General features: G+C 45.0%; 1 protein-coding gene across 1 annotated transcript in view; it reads left to right on the forward strand.

Annotated features, from left to right (window-relative positions):
- LOC144095227 (beta-mannosidase-like) overlaps positions 1 to 21839 on the forward strand; it is a 55983-nt gene that overhangs the window by 26723 nt on the left and 7421 nt on the right. Inside the window, exons 12-15 of the mRNA XM_077629012.1 lie at positions 686 to 783; positions 7909 to 8053; positions 13952 to 14160; positions 20853 to 21044. Of these exons, the coding sequence (XP_077485138.1) occupies positions 686 to 783; positions 7909 to 8053; positions 13952 to 14160; positions 20853 to 21044 (644 nt within the window). The remainder of the gene's footprint in view (positions 1 to 685; positions 784 to 7908; positions 8054 to 13951; positions 14161 to 20852; positions 21045 to 21839) is intronic.

Here is a 21839-nt window from a genome sequence, read left to right on the forward strand (position 1 = left end):
AGCTGAGAATTTGCCAATGCTTCTGTCTCTGTGCGCCTGGAGCCGGCAGTGACACGCTAACGCTGATCTACGACCACTCTAAACATAAAACTGTGTGTAGTTTTCAGTTCTTCATAGGCGCCATGATCTTGCTCATATAGCTGTGTCAATGATCGTCAGATGTAAGTAAAAAATTCGGTTACACGTGGCTTTTATTTAAATAATAAAAACCGCGCAAATATTGTTTAAGTTGACGCGGCGGGATTTCAGAGCGGTTGCTTTGTGCCGCAGTCATTTTTGAAATATATTAATGCGTGTTTATATGCCTAACCACCAACACTGCGCCCTTTGATTTACACTTCAGTGATGTTCTCCAGTTAATTTTGGACCATCCCGTGCATCTAAACTCAGCTTATCAAAGTTCTTGCATTTCGCCGCTGCATTTCATTGCGGCCACTGCGAGCGAGATAAGGCTCACAAATTCGCGCTTATCAGCCGAACGTTATAGTCACTTAACTGCAAGTACGCACTAGGTACAGATTCTACCGAGCAAGGAAATATCACAGTGCTGATTCAAGGCACTGGTTTCTGATGTTTCGTTTGCCGTGACGAGCTTCGGCTAACTCCTCCATGCATGCAGTTTCTTGTTTGTTACGCATGCAGTAGTGGTCTCAAGAACATGTCCCCATTCTGTTTCATACTCAAGCCAACGCCAGACTGGAGACCTACATGTCAGCAGTCGTGACCCTACCCAAAAAGGACGGCACAGAGCAATCGCTCAGGATCTTCATACTGCTGTCTCAGGTAAGCTCAGAACGACTCTTCACCGGGGTTGTGTTTCGTCAGCCATATCTCAAGAAACTTAGCCCAAGGAAGGAATTTTCTTGAGTTTTTACGGCGATAAAATTGATTGTGCACATAATTGATTGCATTCTTTTGGACGATAAAAGAAAGAAACCGAACTGGGCAGGTTAGAAAGAAAATTCGTGGTCTACTAGCGTGGCAGCGGGGTTTTTAATGAATGAGGCGGCAAAGAATCGGACGGAATAATGAGGCCAGATAATTAGCAGAGGAAGGGTGGTGGTAGTTTGCCCTTGAAAGCACTTATTGCAGGCCACGCCGAGAAGCCCTTGTGCCACATAGGACTAATACTTGCGCCAGTTACAGCGAAGCATGAATTAGAGAAAATCTTAAGGTGTGAGTCGGCATGTGGCTAAGCCTATTTGTGAAGTGTCTGGTATCAGAACGAGGTTACAATGAGCTGGCCGCAACAGACAACACGTCAGTACGTGCGCGTGACGTCAGTAATCTCGTGACTTGCTGTTCGTCACACGCGATTAAAAAAAAAGTTCCTGACTGAAAGAAGTGTGTGCCATTTGCATCGCCTGGCTCTTCCTGGTGCTCTAAAGTTAGTTATTTGCAACGGCACATTGTGAATGAATTTTTGCAAAAAAACATGCAATAGCTTGGGCGTGCAGACGTTGAAAACCTGAGCACGTGTACTGGACAGCAACACCCCTCATCGCCACCAATCAAAATTTTTGGCCAAGTAGCTTGGTAGGTGTTTCGGTTTAGTTATTTCCTTATTTACCTGTTTTATTGATTTGCGTGGCGTGCATGTGCATTCGATTCGGATAATTTCTCGTTTTCAGGACAGCAGAAATGTTATGCAGATGCGTCAGGAGCGGCGCAACGTTATCTTTTTTTCCAGGATTTCAGCACTGTTCAATACGACGCTGCTCACTGCTTTAAACACCACGCAGATAACCAGACATGAGTGTGGGGCCAACTGCATGCATGTTTAATGTAAAAAGTCATGTTCGTCGTTTACATTTGAGCCCTGTTCAGAATTAATCAATTTCGCAGCAGCAAAGCAAACAAGTCGAAATACATTGATTGCGACTTTTCAGACAAGGACAAGACCATGCAAATCTTGCTGCATCGTTCGATAAAACACCTTTAATTCAGCGGTTCTCTTGAGTATACAGTGAGAAGGACGTCACAAGAGTTAAACAGAGAGCTTATAAGCGGGCTAAAAACAATTGTTTTTACACATCGACCTTTTCTCCTAGTGTAGACATGAAAAGTAGCAATCGCAGAGTTATGCAGCCGTCATTCGCTGAGTACACGTTCATTTATTAAACAAATGTGCATTTATTAAACAATTGTGCAACAATAACTTGCCTTTTAAGCACTAAAGAAACAGATGAGGCCATACGTGGAGTGTGTTTTGTGTGTACTAATGCCGGAATAGAAATGTGTCCTATGTGCTCATTTGCAGTGTATGTGTGAATATATCTCGATCGAATGGAACTTAAAAAAGAAACTGTCTCTTATTGCCACTGCCAGTCTGAGAGGTAAATGTGCGACGACACAATGAATGTCATTTAAGCAGCCGTGGTTAGGAACCTGGTCTATGCTTTGCTTCACTTCTCACTTCAACACTTCTTAGTTTCATTTTTTTTTTGTCGCCACAATGTCTAAATAGGTATAGAGTGCCCCCATTTTAGTGGACACACTTCTTTCCAGGTTACAGGAACGGAAGTAATGTTTGTTTGGTTTTTCTCTATTTAGTGAACTCTTGCATGTAGGCGATGTTGAATACTACGTTAGCACCACATAATCTGACTGCACGTACTGTAAAGGAATACATGTTTATGATTAAACTGCGTGAAAGAACATGGCTTATGTGGCTTATATGGCAAACACATGGCTTATATTTTATTCTACTTTGTACTAATTCAGAAGTAGGAAGCAAAAAAAAATTCTGGGGATGCTTAAGTAGCCTTTAGAGTATAGTGCGATAGTTTGCTAACTGTGCGGTATGAGGTGGTTGCGTAAGATCCTGAAACTATCGCATTCATCAATCGTTACTGAGTGGCCGAGGAGTAGCGCGCTCAGCTCAGAACCCAAGGTGCAGCGGTTCGAATCCTGGCTCGACCATTTTTCTTTTCAACGCAGTCTCTTTTCCTTTTTTAGAGGCACTGCTCAGTGGTGATGGAATGATTTCACGACCCTGTAGACCGATCAGGAATTGTGTAGTGACGTCATCACTGTTGTACTTCATGACCGCTGTGAGGTGTTTGAATTACCAGCGCTAGGTCACGTGATTCTGATGGCGCACCGTCGTCGACCAATGAGGAATTTCATTGTGACCCCGGGGTTTTTGCCGAACGTCCGCCATCGCGTTGAGCGAAAGCAAATAAGCCACTGAGCACTGAGAATCTCTCTCGATGCAAAGAGCAGGATCAACGATGAAACTAATGGCTTTGTGAAACCAAGCTTCAACGTTTGCGCGCAACACCGCAGGCTCAAGACGGCACAGTTTTACGCATTGGACTTCCTTACTTAAACGCTTGCGCTGTGTGAGGCTACTTCGGCCACCTCACTCGCCTGGGTCACTTTGATCTCGTAAAGATTGGTGTAAAATTGTATACTCCTACTTTCTCCCTGCGAAGAAGCATTGTCCCTTGAAATGTTACGGTCCGCTGTCTTCGTCTTTTTCGACTCGAAGTATCTGGAAAACAGTATTGTAGATACCTGACGCGTACCAGCTTTTCGGCCCACGCCTCCGTTCCATCTTTGTCCTTGGCGTCCTTTCGGTGTACTAAGCTGTGGCTTTAATTCCCCAACAGTTGTTTTGGAGGCGAACCATATATGACACCTCTCTAACTGCAGTCGCTGTTGCAGTTAACCAGAGCTCTTTGATAGTACCAGTGGCAGAACCTCCCAGTGGCCCAATGTATCGGAATCCAACATCCCGACTGGTCACAGCCTTGGAGGTTTGCTGGATGTCGAGTAACTTGCAGCAATGAAACCGGCTGCTGAGGACCGCTGAAAACGCAGGAAACTTGCCCGAAGCCTCCAGCAGTGAACTCCACCCCACGCTGACGGCAACGTCGTCTGCAAACCTCCAGGAACTGGTCGCGGAACATTCCGAGGTTTTGATTGGTAGTTTCTTAACTGGAGTGATTAAACATCTCTGTCTGTCAACATGATTTTCGCTACCGCCATCATTAGGATGAAAACCGGACCCATATTTTCAAGTTCACCGCCAAACAGGTATACTATAACGGTCACTAACCAAGGTCAAACAAAAACTATTCACTTTTCGGGTTCCATTAGGAACCCTTGTCTATAACACTTGTTATGTGACTTTTTAGCAATATACCTCATTTTGGCCAGATGATGTTTCGTAAAACGCTCGCCTAGTTTCAAGTTCAGCAGCAGAACATCGTAGCCGAAGTGTTTGCGCTGTGTGTTGTTTGCATACGTATATTAAGTCAACAGTACGAGTAGGGACCTTTATTTGATGAGCGGGGCGCCGGACGAATACACAGAAGCGGTGCGTTAAACCGCCTTTTTGAATATCGAACCGGCTGAATTGCTTATGCCAGCTGATTTATATCGCGTATGTAGATGTTGTGTGGCTCATTCGATTCCGACCGTCGGGCCTGCCATGGCGACATCTCTCCCTCTGTCGTTTCATCTTGCATTTCTTTAACACGCAGCTTATACTTCCGCTGTTGTACACGTCCGACCTTGATTTTTTTTCTTTAATTTTCGGCGGCACAACACAGCTTTGAGCGCATGTAGAGGCGCATTCGTTCGATAAAAATGTATTCGCACACATTACTGTAGCCTTGCTACGGCCAGGCGCCCGTCGCCAAAGCAACTGTTTCAGCTCGTACGAGGCACGTAAAGCTTGGACAAAAAAATAATAAAGAACAAAAAAACGCCTGAGAAGTGATAAATCAGGTGTAAACAAAGACTCAGTGTCGAGCGATTACCAAAATGCTGTGGAAGAGTCAAATGTAGCCTGCAGCCGGCAGGCGCATTAAGTCAATTCATATGAAGCGCTGTCTCCACTCCGGATAGGGCGGGGCCGCGTCGCGAATGCACCGGCGGCCGCAAAACATGCCGTGGCTAGCTTTTTTTTATTATTAGTTCGTCCTTTGCAGCATAATGCCCGCTTCTACGGTACGTAGCACGTTTACAGGGGTGTGTGTGTGTTGGCGCGCGTGCCCGGGAAATAAAATGGCAATTTCGCGCAGTACAGTGTCCCCTCGGTGATGCGAACCAACGGAGGTCACGAGTTCAAGGTACGATGCTCCTTGGTATACAAGACTCTCTGTTTATTCCCAGAAAACTTGACGGAGCGACATGGTTATTTGTGGACGCGAATTTTTTTGCTTTTTTCGGGTAGAACTCTTTGTTGCTTGCTTTGCAGTCATTGGTCGGTCGTGTGAGCAGCACGCAACTATGACACCTTGCTCGGATTTTTTTACTGACGTTGGATTTAATTATGCGGCTAATTGTTTTTGCTTTGCTGATCTAAATGTTCTTCGTAAGTGGCAGTAGGGCGAAGCGAGGACTGCACGAAGGCAGGATTAAAAGTGGAAATATTCCTGGCAGTGCCGACGTGCTGGAGGGCAGGATGGTCGTCTCTGTCATAACAAAATTCGTCACAGTTTAGCGTGGCTGTTTTTTTGCGTTCGGGCATTGAGGTTTAGATTCACTTCAAAGCAAAAGCTGCTTGCACGAAAAAAAAGTTGATCTTAAGTCAGGCATAAGAACGTCCGTTTTCATGCAAGTCTAGTTTCCGAAAAAAGCTTGTATTCCTTTTTGATAGATATGATAAAATTTTGCTTTTCATCGACGATTGTAGAGGCCGGCGTAAAAGCTGCAACCTCAGCTTGACTAGTTCTCTCACTCTCTATATCTCTCTCTCTCTCTCTCTCTCTCTCTCTATATATATATATATATATATATATATATATATATATATATATATATATATATATATATATATATATATATATATATATATATACACGAACGTAGGTTGCGTTGGCTCCGCAGAATAAAGATTTAAGAGAAGTGGGCACTTCTACAAAGACACTTTTATTTATCAACGTTTCACCGCGGTCGATACGTTGATAAATAAAAGTGTCTTTGTAGAAGTGCCCACTTCTCTTAAATCTATATATATATATATATATATATATATATATATATATATATATATATATATATTGACATGGTGCACTGTAGATCTTCGTTCAGCGCTTACCTCAAGCACGCGTGCACCTCTTCTTTTCACTGTTATAGCCGGCAAGACAACGACAACCTAATGAGAGTTCTGATTGTGGCAAGCTGGCTGCTCCGTGATAACTGCGCTGGAAAATGACGTTCTCTTTATCGTTGTGAATATATATATATATATATATATATATATATATATATATATATATATATATATATATATATATATATATATATATATATATATATATATATATATATATATATATATATATATATATATATATATATATTGACATAGTGCACTGTAGATCTTCGTTCAGCGCTTACCTCAAGCACGCGTGTCTTCGAGCTGAGGAAGCAAAAATTTGGTCGACACACTTAAGCTGCGTCTGTAACGGTATGACGCGATAGCGTTAGTGGGTCCAGGCAGCGGCTCATATTGCCTACATCTACACGGGAACTGTTTCCATATTATGTGAAACACAACACGACGTACATATAAAGAAAGCCCCGCTTTAACCAAGCTGTCTGAACGTATTTAACAGAGTATACTGAGGGGCCAGTTGGTCAGACATATTATAAACAAAAACGTAGCATATGGACGGGACGAAGAAGGGCGAAGACAAGACGGTTGCTACACTTACAACTGAATAGAATGAAATGAGACGGTAAACCACATCCCATCCCAGAGCAACAACACGCATGCGCATGACATAAAACAAGCTGAAAACAAACTGATAATCTTAAAACGTGTGGAAAAATTGGCTAGGGAAATCTTGGAAGCCCAGTAAATTTCGATATGCAGTGAAGGCACGTGCATTAGTACCCCATCTGTGTATCTGATGGAGGAGGAATTGAAGTTTTTAAAGACGCACTTGAGTTTTCTTAGCACCTTTTATTATCTATCGCTGTTTCTATTTTCTTTTTTGTTCTTTTTTTGTTCTTTTTCTGCACGTTTTAAGATTATCAGATTATCAGTCACGTGATTTGACAGTGTTTCAAAGTCACTGATGACGTCAAATAAAGCTGGGATCCTGAAGTAAAGGAGGAAAAAATCCAGGACAGTTTGATCAGTAGCTAATCCACAGTTGCTCCTTTGTCCCTACGTAGTGCGCTGAATATAGCAGCGGTATCGTTAAATTAAATAGGCGCAAGAGCTAATGCCATTTGGAACAGCATTACTGCGAAGGTTTCATTAAGATTTCACTTTGCTAAAGTGTAATAATCACCCGAAGGCTTACTTACCGAATGCGGCTGCTTCATTTTGACATGTGCACTCTTGAGTTTAGACACATTGTTTATCGTTCAGGCGAGCACGTTTTCTGTGCCTGAGAAATGGTTTGGTTTGGTTTATGAGGGTTTAACGTTCCAAAGCGACTCAGGCTATGAGGGACGCCGTAGTGAAGGGCTCCGGAAATTTCGACCACCTGTGGTTCTTTAACGTGCACTGACATCGCACAGTACACGGGCTTCTAGAATTTCGCCTCCATCGAAATTCGACCGCCGCGGCCGGGATCGAACCCGCGTCTTTCGGGTCAGCAGCTGAGCGCCATAACCACTCAGCCACCGCGGCGGCCAACCTGAGAAATGGGAGCTCTCTACCGTGAGCCAGAACTGCCCTTCACTCAACTACAATGGAAACCGCTGAGCGTTTGCATTATGTGGTGCATGACGTTCTACACATGCGTTAATAAATGTCATGTTATTCAGATTGGTTGCTCAGTGCGGAAGCAATCAGCGCTTATATAGATTAGAGCTACGAAACGCCCAGTTTAGAATGCAGGCTATTCGCTTCGTGTTGAATTCCCGTGCCAGGGCTGTTGGCTTTCAGCGCTTGCAGTCACTGATACCAACCGAAGCCTACTGGAACCCATCTCGCAGATCTACCAGGCGATGGGCGTGAAGACTCAAGCCGAGCACTATCGTCGACAGCGGCTGGTAGTTCACCGCTCTCAGGGCCTGACCATGGGCGCCATCTACTGGCACCTCAACGACGTCTGGCAGGCACCTTCGTGGTCCTCCATCGGTGAGCGCTGCTGAGTTCCAAAAGGAGTAGCATGTGTCCGCGGTGAAAGTATGCAGTGCAACGACTTCAGTTATCCAGGCGCAAGACAGTTCAAAATAGTAGCTTTACTTTCGAGCTGAAAATATTTAAGGAAGAATAGAGCAAAAAAGGAGAGAAGCTTGACACCTCCTAATTATCGCTAAAAATATTTAAGGAAGAATAGAGTAAAAAAAGCAGAGAAGCTTGACACCTCCTACTTATCGCATGAAAAAATACACTATATTTGGATACAGTTTAAAAAATAGCTGTTGGTAACATTGGGCCATGGTCCACGGCGTTGCGTATTACTCCGCTGATCAGTAATAATAATAAACGAAATCAACTTTATAAAATTTCACTGTACCTTGTGTTTCAGGGAAGACAAAGTAATTCTCAAAAATGGGTTTTCTGAGGTAAAAGTGTGGATTTTTCAGCATAGTGTTGCCAGTGTTGGCGGACGCCAGAAAACCCATGAATCGTTTTTTAGCAGTAAGCTGGTTAACAAATTTTTAATAATTGACTTTTTAAGTATTAGAATTAGGCGCGTAGTTGCAATGAGATGTTTGTTGCCGGTCGTTAGTAATAGCCACATCAGTTTTTAGAATTCAGAAAACGCGGTTGCCTTTGGCACTGTCGTTCGACAAAATTTGGCTTTTTTGACTAATTAGAGCATGGGAAAGGTTGCTTTGCTGCATACTTTTCGAAAGCACATGTATTTTTGGCACGATGTAGCGATATCTTGTCGAGCCACAGCGCCGAGGATAATCGCATTCTCTAAACTCTAAAAACTGATATAGCTATTACTAACGACCGGATACAAATCTCAACCATTTGCCTAGCTGTGTCAGCTGAAATGTTAATTATCTGACATGGTTATTATCTGAAGAGGTTACGACTATGACAGTTTACCCCACGCGCAGCGCTGCACCGTACTGCGCTGTGCTGTTTTGTCGTCGTGCTGTTTTTTTCACTGTGATGTTTTTTCCTTGTGCTGTTTTCACGCCATGCTTTTATTTCCTGGTGCTGTTTGGCAGCTATGCTGCTTTGTGTGTACTGTTCTGAAGCGTTATGTTTTGTCCTGTGCTGTTTTTTCGTGCCCCCATCAACAAGCGGCGAGTCCAACGGTTTCTAGCATCGATTACCGACGCCTCCAAAGCATGCGCTTACCGTGAGTGAGGCACGAGAAGCACGAATCGCTTCCGTTATCAAAGTGCCGCCCACTGAAGGACACAGACAGATCATATATATGCCCCCATGTATGCCGGAAGCGCAGTTTTCTTTCAGTGGTGCATATTGATCCGTGACTAAAGTCACGGAAGCTCGGCCTTCCGCCGTCGTAGTGCCTTTGGCGTGCCGGTGAGATGGAACAATTTTATTTTGTTCTAAGCTTTCAATGTCAGGCAATCATCCTTTTTTTTTTTCTGCTCGGGACGACTGCTGGCTTGTGGTACTAAGAACTATTTGCCAAAACTTGAATGGTACGAGCAAAGGCGCACTCATTATTCATAAAGGCCGAAGTGGCAAAGCGTGTAGTTAACAAGTAATCGGGAAAAGGCTGGAAGCCGTGCTAGGCCGAATGTTGGAGAGGAAAGCACGCGGCAAATCCACGTCACACCACACCAGCTGCACGCGCCATAGATTTTGGCGCGCAAGCAGCGGCAGAATCCCTCAGCGCCGACAAGTCAGCAAACGTAACTATTCTCGAAGCTCCATTACAGCCCTAAAGAACACGGCTCTAAAACACTGTACATTGACTTTGGCTCGGGTTAGTTGGAGTTCTTTCGAGCGTGGAATATTATCGTGCAAACCTGCCTTTTGTTTGCTTCCAATTTAGCGCTCTCAGATGCGTACACAACTGTATCTAGAAGTTAGCTTCCATTGGAGAACCGGCGGCTTTGGATGGTACACTTTCGCTTAAAGTTGGCCCGCATTCTGTTCACTAAACGTGGAAACAAAGGAACCTAAAAGGCTAGGATGAGATGGTACTTTTCTGGTCGAGAACAATAAACAAAGTGCGAGATTTAGTTTACGAACTGGAACACTCGAACAGCACGCTCCTTCGCGCGTTTCTGACAATCTTCGCTTCACACCTGGCTCTATATAACGTTCTGGAACAGGCGAAGGAAGCTACTACGCGCGCGAATGCGTATGCACGATAACGTGTGATTGCGAGCCCAGAGCACTTGTCAATGACGTTAATGTATCTCCGGTGCTCCGTTCTGGCGCCCTAGACAAGCCTGTGGGAATCTGTACATGCTTTTTGAATAGGCCGCAACGTCTGCTGCAATGGTCACCGCTGGGCCATGCAGTGAAGCCACCGTGGCACATCTTGTACATTTGGATACACTATATAGTAAAATGCCCCGAGAAAAGTAGGACAGTGGTAGCCTTAATTTATGCACGAAGCGTACGGTTAACTTTGGCACCGATTGTGCTGTTATTTTTTCTCTTCGTCGTCATTGTAGAAGCGTTCTTTATCGCGACATGTAGGTATAGGTCACGAAAATGCTCCGAGATAATCGCAGTTCACGACTGGCTTTCCCTTGAGTTTTAGTCACGTCAGTAATCGACACGAAATAGATGTCCCGGTTATCTCAAAGCAGTCCGAAACGAAAAACATCCCTCATTAGGCCGGGAAACACTCCTAATGTAACACTGACACTAACTTGGTTGAAATATCAGTGGCGTTGAATGATGTGTAGATGTCGATGCTGCTAGCACACGAATGAATCACGTAAACAGAGAACGTTTCACGTCATTTCGAATACCACTATGCAAGAAGGCCGAAATACTTCGGGGACTGACTGAGTGAAAACACTTATTGGTCAGTAATAGATGTAGAGATTGGGGGTGAAGTGATGGTTGTGTCCCGAGTTCAGGACTCTACTGGCCTTAGCTGCCTTCTTCACCCGGTCGGTCAGCTTTCACGGAACGTCCAGGTCCGAGCTGGTCGGTTGTGACTCCCACAGCTCCCCCGAAGTTCTTATGCGGTTGTTATACACCGGGCTGGTTTTACCTTGTCACGTTATGTGTAGCAGTGCCGGGGCACCTCCACACAACGTGCTCGACTCTTCGTAGTTGATGCATACTTGATGTTATACAAATAGAGATTTGGATATACGGCAGTCTGGAGCTAGCGTCACGCTCCTGATTATTCCTTACAGTTTTTTATGTGTAAGGAGAAAAAAAAAGGTGGGGGTGTGGGGGCTACATGCATCTACTGCCCCTACTGGTCTACTGATCAGCCAAGGTTTACTGAACGTGTGTGGGTAGAGCTGCTTGATAGGGTTAGTTTTTATAAGCTCGAGGAAACCTGTCCGCCAACTCATTCCCCGATAGTCCCTCGTGTCCTGGCGGTCACGTAATGGTCAAATGTTCGGGTGTGCCAAATCCTGCCTTATTTACGATTTGTAACGCTTTCTTATCAATTATGCCATTAGTGAAGTCTCTGCAAGCGCCTTGCGAGTCTGTTGTAATTCTAAGGTGTCCATCCTCTCGACAGCCGTTGGCTATGGATTGAGCAATCGCCAAGTTTTCGGCTACTCGAGGAAAACAGTCAGGCATGGAAGCGACTGCGTTCTAGCCGCAGCCGTAGGTAGCCGCATCGACATTGCGATGTCTGTCTTATTCGGGTTTTTACGTAGAAAGGTCTGTATCCTTTCCTTCCTCCTATCTACGTCTAGGCTAGGTTTGGGGAAGGGATTCACCTGAATAGTTTTTCTAAAGTTTAAAGGCAAGCAGGTCTGTGACTCCGCCTCGTGTTGATCAGAAGAGGTACCAGTTCGTTTTAAGAGTAGGGAAGAACTCGCGCTTGGCTTACAATATCATAGTGGTTGCGTCGTACAAAATTTGTATATTCAATGGCTGGAGAAACTAGACGTTGATGCAGGCACATAAATGATAAAACTGCGTCTGTATGCCGCTTTATTAAGAAGAAAAAATTTGACCTGGTGTACGTTTTCTCCATGGTTTAGGCTTAGTTTTGTGCTCATGCTGGCGTTTTCGAAAATTACTTCATCTTTTTTCTTAATATTTTTATGATAAAGTGACCAGCCCAGCTGGACAAGAGAGGGAACAAAGTTTCGCGGTTTTATAACCCGAGTAACCTTTTTTACGATCCCACGCACTCTTTTCTTTTATTGAATCCTCCCTTAGATCCCCTCCACGTAGATAGAGTCGTATTAAAGAAACAAAACAGCGCTATATTAGCTGCCTGGACATTTGCTCGAAGCTCCAGCCAGAAGAAAGCAAAATATTGAGTCCTTTGAGGATCGCAGTCGTCGGCGCGATAGATAACACGTACGTGTTTACGACGACACTTGCAGTTTAGCAACGCTCGCAGAAAAAAAAAACTTTTAGTGGCGGGACTACTCTGCGTTTCGACACAAGCGTGAAAATCTTCCCGCTAACATGTAATGGTCTTTACAAGCAAAGAATGATCGAGATGTACGTTATGTGATACCCTTCAGGTCATGTCCCATTGCTCCCAAGGAAATATTTTAAATGTTTTTCACAGTTTCGTTAATTGCGATTCCATCTTGTACCCAGTCCATTCAAGCTAGTTAGGTTTTTTGTTTGCGTGTGTGCGGAAATGTCGCCTAGCGGGCAAATGATGTTTTCCCGTACGTAGTTAGCATTTGTTCTCTCTGCGTTCTGTAGTGCTCAAAATCCATTCCTTGTTTACGTGCGTGCATTTCCCTGTTCGTGTTCGATAGCTGCGGAGTAGAAAAATACACGTCCGATTTAAAAGGAACATTCAGTCTCGTCTTTAAAAACCTCAGCCGCTTGGGACATTGGCGTGCGCATACACATTATGAAAGCACGACTGCTGTATTTCAAGAGGAACGGCTCTATGTTACTGACTTTTAAAAAATTAAGTATCAGGTTTGAAATGACGGGCACTTATATTTCAAGCCCCCCCCCCCCCCCCCTTTTTTTTCAAATTCCTTTGTCCTGCAAAGAGTAAGACCTGTATTCTAGGTTCTTAACCACCGTGTTTCCTGGTCTCCATGTAATGCCCTGCAAACAACACTGACTTTTTTTCGCTAATAAACACTGAGGTCAATTTATTACCAGAATATTAAAGACACGCAAATATCGTCAAATTTCCATAGCTTCCCATAGGCGCGCCTCGTGCCAATTGGCACATTCAGTTGTTATTTACGGCCAGATGTACCGTGCATGCGAGCAGCAAATGGAGCAGTAAAACACTGTAAAGACTGTTATTGCGTAGTCAGTACTAATGTGCCCCCCCCCCCTCCTTAAGGAATCTGGCGTCAGTCAGTGGCGAATCCTACTGGCAACAGATTCCACCTTTCACAAGCTACCATCTACCAGCCACCTCCCCCCCACCCTTACTTACCTATGGGGCGGCCACTCACCCATCGCCACGCTCGATCCACTTGCCCACCCCACTTCCGTCCACCTTCATCCTCCAGAGGCGTTATCCACCACCCACCCACTTAACGCTGCCCACCAGAAGCGCCACCCACCCCAAACCAACCTACCTCCACTCACTACACTTTAAACATAAGGGAGTGAAAAGGGAGTAAGCTGTCTTCTAGCGCACTCCCAAGTGCGTTAGGGGACAGCTTATTCTTTTTTTAATCCCATATGGGGGTATTCGTGTTCAGAGTGTCCGGAGTACGCGCAATAGCGGAGCGAAAACCCAACGGCGAAATAAAATCCAAAGATGTAGTCGGAAAACCACCTGCCCTCCAGTAGCACCATCGTTTTGAAAAGCTTTAATCGTAAGATCATAAAGCAAAATCACCACTGTTTATGCAGGCCCGTCGCATCAGATTGTCTGATCGCGTTCCCCCTTTTTTTTGTTTAATAAGTGTAAGACAGCATTTCGTTCTTTTCTCGCTTCTTGCGCAGACTACAATGGAAACTGGAAGATGCTGCACTACTTCGCCAAACGCTTCTTTGAGCCATTGCTCGTCTCACCGTACGATGAAGATGGCCGCCTGATCGTGTACGTTCTGGACGACCTTTACCGGGGTCAACCCTATGAGCTGCTCCTGCAGGTCAAGCTCTACCACTACGCCTCGCTGGAGCCCAAGGCGTCTATCTCGCACAACATCACGGTACGGACCTGTGCCTGCCTTCTCTCTACGTTGTCAATAATGTGACTCGACAGGTGGCCTTTCCTGTGCATGTGTCACCATTGCAAAGTTTTACTCCTTGGCACCTATTGGCAGCTGAAAAGTACGCACACAAGTGCGATAAACGTGGTTCAAGAGGAGCTGTTATTGGTTGAAAAATGCATACGGACTTCAGAAGTTTTTTTCTTGTCGAGGGGCAGGGTAAAACGATCGCTTTTTACCGGAATTAACACCACTTTACCACGTCGTCAATTGCCGGGTCGAATCCGTCCTAGGAGAGTCTCCGTCGAGGTTCTGTCTCATTACACATTAATATGCTGCGATTCAATGTCACCGTCGGCTTCAAGATAATGGCGTTGGCAAATGTAGAGTAAGTGCATGCAGGCGTCCAGGCACACCCACTCTGGATATTTTAAAATATTTCAACCTTGAGCCCAGCCTCTTATGAAAATATAATATGGTACACGAAAACTTCGAGGGTTCGCCGTTTCGGTGCACTGAATTGTTCATGACCAACCTCAATTTTACTACGCCTGGCCTGGTAAGGAACAGAGCAGCCAAAAATATGATTTGTTTCGCAGGTAATGATGTGTATCGCTGAACACGGTGGTTGGCAAAACTGGTCGAAACTTGCGCGAAGTTTTCCTCAAGTCCGTCGATAGTGATCATTCCTAGGGTTTCCGTTCACAAGGCACTGTTGTTATTAGACGACAGAGGTCTTTTACTGCATGTGGCTGGTGTTTCAAAACATATCTGTGTGTGAGGGCAGCAAATATTATGGGCGTAAACTGAAGCCTTCGCTGATGTTTAGCTTAGATATTTAGTATTTAGGTGATTCAGGTCCCCGAAATGAAAACCTTTGCAATATTGCTCATTCCTTAAAAAATGTTCCGAGATGTGGCATTGTTGTTTGACTATTTTCAGCCATATGAACGACACTGAAGACGATTGCATATTTTGTGGACGTGTGCATATTGTGTACAGTGCATTGTTCTGAAATTTTAGCGAATTGATTTGCATGAAAAACATTTTAAAATAAGCATATTATGTTTTATGCACTTGAAGCGACCACTGATGTCATTAGTTGCCGCAAAGTATATTACATCATAGCAAAGACACCCTTCAAGTCTCTGCACATCTGAGCGCTCAAGCGCGTTTGCATCATCCTGCGGAAAGCGAGTCCCTTGGTAGATTGAGCCTTAGCACAGCAGCAGAGGGCTTGCTTGCACAGTGCAGGACTATGTAGTACTGACTATTCAGGGCCCAATACCGTTGTAAAACGCGACGCTCAAAGTAAAGATGCGTTGTAAAGTTTGTGCATCGCATAGAGAAGACGAAGCGCAAACAGACAGCACAAACAGGCACTGCTTGAAACTGTTTATTCATAATGAAAGAAGTTTATTACACAGTCATGAAAGGGAGAGAAGGGGAAGATTACGAGACTGGTACGCGAGCGAGCACGGTATACAAGGGAAGGCACACATGTACGTCAGCAGTTTCTCAACAGCTCTAGAAAGACACTTTCATATTTATGATGCAGTGCTAACACGCGCATTCCAACTTTTCCTGATATGATAGGCCTCGATTAGTTTAAGTACTGTCGGGTCTCTAATCCTGCACGATACACTAGCTTCCGGGATATTTGCTTAGCACTTTTAGAGCGAAAAGCTTTACTCTTCGCATGCAAAGCTCAAGGTCAAAACCGCTTGAAAATGACTTTCAACCAGGAGGAGGGGTGGAGATGTGGTTGTGAGGTCAGATCACATGCCTCGCTCGCCGCTGCCTCCTTCGCCCGGAGAGACGCCTGTGCCACCACTCGCTGAATCACGTGGCTGTGACGTCAGATCACGTGTCTCGCTCGCCGCCGCGCCGCAGCTTCGTTCACTCCTCGCCGCTGCCTCCCTCGCCTTGAGTAACACCGGTGCTGCTGTTCGCCGAATCATGTTCTAAGAGTGGAGAGAGACAAAATAAAAAGTGGCTGTCTGTCAAACCCTCGATAGACGATATCACGGCTGAACAGCGTGCCGGGCGCTCGCAGCAAACGATTTGCAATAGAAGGAAGAGTGTAATCATCTGGCTGATATAGCTCGGGGACAAGCTGCGTTACAGCGAAAACGTGTGGCGCACGATACAGAGATGGATGTGAAGAACGAGAGCAGATACTGGAGGAAAATCGTCAAAAAGTGTGTGAACGTAATGAGAGAAAGCGCTTAGTCGAGGCCGCTGCCTCGGCTTACAGCGAAGCCGAGGCAAAACCGAAAAAAAAAACCGTGCCTAACCTTGCTTAACCAGGTGTGCCAAGCTTCTCGCTCGCCTTACCAGGTTCAATCGGGTTGAACCACTTTTCTTTTCCTGTTTACCGCATTCCATGCACAGGTGCGACAATTTAGAGCAAGGCTCCTGGAAACTAGTGTATTGTGCAGCAGTAGATACAGGCCGGCATGTAGATTGGTCGAGTCCTATGAATATAAAAAAAAGAAGTGGGAATGCGTGTTTTAGCCCTGCATCGCTGGCGATACATAAAATGAAAGCGCCTTTGTTGATCTATGTACACATGGCTGACTCACATGTATACCTTCGCTTGCATATCGTGTTCATCTCGCACGTGCCAGTATTCTTTTCCTCCTACTTCAAGGCTCTATAACCACCCGCTCTCATTATGATAAAGGAGCTGAAAGCAGGGCTTCTCCCGTCACTTTTATTCTCCATATTCGGCCTTTTTGGCCTTTCTATCGCTTCTATATAATTGTGGTAATATAGTCAAACGTCTGGCATAAAGCTTCCATATGGAGTACACAAACAGATACAGTTGACGGCGCAGCCTAAATGACGTGATTACACAGGAAGAAACTTCACCTTGCTGTTTTGCGAAGCATAATTATGGTAACTTGTATTAGGCCGCTCTATTCTGACGTGCGTCCTCTTTTGCATCATATGCACAGTGTTTTGTCACAATTTTCGCCGGTTGTTCAGCGGCTCCATCTATCCGCAGAGCTTGGAGTAGGGTCATAGTTCAAAGGTGCACAATAGATGAATATATAGGGAGGCAGAATCTTTGCGTTAGAAGCCACTGCGCCCAATGAGCGCGAATAACACTGTGTGAGGTCCACACGGTTATACAAGCTTGTTAGGTTATGTATTAAAGCATCGACTTAAAGAATGCGCGCTGCACGTGCTAATGTGAGACATGTGCTTCATTTGTGCACTGGTGAAATGATAAAAATATGTTCAAAGTTACAGCTACATCTTCTGAACTTCACCGCACTATGGCGCACTGCAGACCGTTCCTAAAAGTTTGAAAGTAAAAAGACTAAACAGTATGCTATTTTTTCATTACGTAATATTCTTCGCATGTAAATTCTTGACCGCTCCTGTTCTGCTCATTGTGAACGCGAAAACAGTATGAATATCGAGATGATTTTTCTTTTTTAATTTAGACTATGGTCAGTGGCTGCTTCTTCATTCCATAAGGTGTTATATATGCGAGCTGTTCGTGCGACGCTATGAACAAAGATATCGGGAACAGTGTGCAGGTGGTAAGAATTTTTTTTCCGACGTTATTTTTTATTTGAACCATTAAGCTCTAACAGAAAACTATCTTTTCATTTTTTTGATGGTAGGAGAAGGCAACTCACATATTTTATTTTTTTGTATGCTCGTGCAAGCGAAGTATAAAGTGCTATGCAGCACTACGAGGTTTCTAGTCTTGTTGGCTGGACCACTTGCGCTCGCAGGTCGCCTCACTATCTTGCTCATAACTTTCGTCGTTGCAACAACAAACAAGGTTTTATGACCAGCTGCCCAGCTGCTTACAAATAAAACAGCAAAGCCGCAAAAGAGCTTGCGTGGTCTGGTGTTCCTAGCATGAGGTGGTGGCATGGAAACGAGTTTTGGTGAAAGAAGACCTCCACTCGCACGGTGTTCAGTGGAATGAAAATTAGATGAAGTTTACAACAAACTTTAAAATGTTCTCGAGCAAAGAACTTTTTGCTTTCAACCTGCGAAGATGTAAAAAGAGCCTGTCCAGAAACCATGGCCTGTAAGGAAATAAACATGAACGCTTTCTTAGGCCAACAAAATTGCTAGGAAAGTGGCAAGCCAAGACGGGAGCATGGTTTCCGCGCCAAAGAAATCCTAGGTTGTTCACGGCTCGTTGTAAATTTTTGAAAAACGCAAAGCAAAGGGGGGATAAAAAGAGAGGCGAAACTAAATTGATCCCTCTCACGAGCGCAGAAGTGGGAAACTCGGAAAGTGGTCACGGTGCGTGCGGGAGAATAAGGGGAAACAGCGCCCCCTGTCGCAAGTAGAAAAAAAAAACACAGGCAGGCTATTCTCTTTGCTGTACACAAGGGCCCGTTGACCGCACATTTGTGCCAAGCCGGCACGTCTTCGCTTACGCGTAATAATGCAGAGAGCAGCAGCAGCAGAGACTCCTGTTAACTCCACTATGTTGCGAAGCATAAGCAACACTAATGGCTTCGGTCTCTCACGCCAACAGTGAAAGGCCACGTTTCCCGTATGAAAATTTTCGTTGCAACCACACTTTGTGTTCATTTTATCCTTCTTGTTTTGAGTGAAGTAGGAGGAAAGTTTTTTTACGAAGTTCTTGAAAGCCTGTCTACTGCGGTAGCTTTCGAAACCGACGCGTAATGCACCGCAGTGCATTGCATAGACCAGGCGTACTTTGTATTGGTGTGTTGTTCGTCGGGAGATCACGCTTAATAGGCGTGTGTTACTCGCCAGTTGCAGGAAGCTCGCGCTTGCGCCGCGTGCTAGCAGCGTTAGCTGCTCACAAGACTCCCCCCCCTTCTTCCGTTTCGGAGGCTCTACCGCATTTTCCACGAGAGGTTTTTCCACGTAGAAAGCGCTATCTCTGAGCAAAGTATTTACCCACTCTTTTCAGACGCATTCATGACCCTTGCAGCAGTATATTCTTCAGGATTAGTATTGCACAATAATGCCGGGTTGCACTCTCAAGTTCCTCTTTCTGTGCAATAGTCCCCATTAAGCCACTGTCCCGCTAGCCTGACAGCATGTTGACCTAGCATGACTTGGGGTTAACCAAGGATTAACCGCGACGTCACAGCAATCCATCTACGCCAATGGCTGAAGGGCTTCCTTTAGAGGCTTTTGCCGCTTATTTGTTGAGTTGTATTCGACTGTAGTAGCTGCATAATTTGGTTCTTTATGTAGCCCGTATAAACAATAGGAACGTAATTCCTACGGCGTTGAATTTATTTCTTTGTTCACAGGAATGTAATTCAGCTCTGTTAAGCAGCTTGAAAAATCTTCGCGTGGTTGGATGAAATTCATTGTTTTGCGCTGGTGCTTTTGCACTGATGATAATGTGATGTCTTATGACAGAGAGCATCATGTTCCGTGAAAACCATTTGCACTTTATTTTGAGCTCTGTCACTGCAGCGTCGCAGATGAAGCGGAGGACCTTCGCATATTTTTCTTTAGTATTTTTTTTTTCTACGAGGGCGCGTGATGAAGCATGCCTCACGCCTGCCTTGCTCGGATGTGTCACATGAAGGGAGCATTGTGGGTTCGCGGATGTATCAGCCAACTCTACTATTACACTAGTAGGAAAACTCACATTTGCCTTGGAGAGTAGTCAAAATCTGATGTGGGTTTTTCTTTTCTTCCTATATTAATCTTCCCGCTCCTTGTCTCCCAGCCGCCGAGGCAGGCAATAAGAACAGCACTCTAGCGTCTTTGACCGAATTATTTTTGCATGGGTAGCTAGTTGCACCTTGGCTAAAGACCTTGCGGTTTGACTTTGGTTTTAGTTCGCTGTCTTGCGTTATGGCTGTGTCCGTCATAAAGGCAGCGGACGGAGAGCACGCAGACAGCACGCGGACAGCACGCGGACAGTCGCGGACAGTACGCGGACAGCACGCGGACAACAAGTGGACATCAAATTAATTGTTCGACGTGCGCAGCTGTCGAGAAGGATTCGGCGACGCACAGGCAGCCTGCCTAGCAGTCTGCTAACTCGAAACAGAGCGTCTTCTCTAAAATGCGACGCGTGTGGCCTCGTTTCCGGATAAAGTGGAATACGCTGTGGCAAGTGTAGGCAATGGTGCTTAGTTACTATTCTAGCTGACGCGTGCTCCATGACCAGCGAAAACCTAACCAATTACTTCGCAATGTAATTTGTTCTATGGTTTTTGTACTCACGAAACGCATCAACACCCATGAAATCTCTAAATGCTTGTCTGCTAGTTCCTTATATCGCTGTATCGAATCGAATTCATCCTTTTTAATGACATGCTCATAAAGGTCGTTTTCGCATTCGAGATTCATGAACGTGTTCTGCCTACATTTAGTGCGTTGACTGGCGTGCAAAAAAAAAAATAGTGCCGAATAGGGCGTAGGTGGAAAAAAAAAATAAACGTGTCTTTCGCCTACCGCTTTTCTCTCTTTCAAGGCAGAGGCACCAATGTTCGCTCCATTTCCCGACATGTATTACTGCGACCCCGCTACCCAGTTTAATTAAGAGCCACTGCTGGCGCTGGGGGTGAGCGGGAGTCGTGATTTCGCTAAATAGCGATAACAGTTTGGCGCCCTTGCCACTTACGGCGTCACGGGACACGCAAGCATTTCTGTCGTTAGTGCGCTGTTTTTAACTTCGCAGCTTGTAACTCATCTCGCGTGCCCTCCTTGCTTAGGTGGCCAGATACGCCCAACCTGTCTACGTGGCCAACATCTCCAAGCTTCTGGCGTCGGCGTCTTGCAACCTCAACAACAGCTTTCTCACTTTCAACCTGCTGAACGGTACCGAGAACGAGACGCTGTCCACTAACTTCCTGCTGCTGCAGGTGCCTCGCTTTGCGAAAGATATCGCCTCAGTCACTCTGAAGGTGAGTGAGGTCTGCGCTCCGCAAATCACCCGCTTAGAATGACGCGAATAAGTCAACAGCAATTTTAGTTGAGCTCATACGAGCTCAAAAAGTAGTATACCCCTCGCCCTGACTTAGTGGCTACAGTGTTCGGCTGCTGAGACGCGGCTGCGAATTTCGCTGGAGGCGATATGCAAAAACTCTCATGTGCTATGCGACGTCAGTGACTGTAAAAGAGCCCCATATTGTCCGAATACCTTGCATTTGGCGGAGTAAGCTGAATAGGCTCTAATTTTTTTTTTGTTTCCTCACAAGGTTTCGAAGGATGATAGTCGTAGTTTCTAGACCACATTGTGGTTGAACACCGTTTACTTAGAATGACTGGACTTCTCTATTTCGCACTTATATCGCGGTTTGAAATAAAAAAAAACGCAACGACGAAGAAAATTAGAGAAGCGTAGCACTTTTCAAGCGAAAACCTCGCTCTCGGAAAATGTCCCTCCTTATTTAACTTCATAGGCCTAGAAAGGATACAGATAGTTACACAATGGCAGCCATTCTTAATCAGTAAGTAATTGCAAGAAGTTTACCAGAACTTTCTGCAGAAGTTTATTGCAATAAAATTCCACGTGTGTGCCGTTAAGGGAATCGAACTGATTACGAAAAAGGATACACATGAACGCTTTCGCCCTAAATGGACGCATATTCTGCTGACGTGATGGGTTTCGCATCTAAATCACGGACCAGCAGTTTCCAGTAAGCTTCCGGCTGTTGTGTACTTTGTATTCATGGTCACATTCCAGTCTCCATACCGAA

This window comes from Amblyomma americanum, chromosome 6 (genome assembly GCF_052857255.1).
Source record: "Amblyomma americanum isolate KBUSLIRL-KWMA chromosome 6, ASM5285725v1, whole genome shotgun sequence".
In the NCBI taxonomy this organism is placed as follows: Eukaryota; Metazoa; Arthropoda; class Arachnida; order Ixodida; family Ixodidae; genus Amblyomma; species Amblyomma americanum.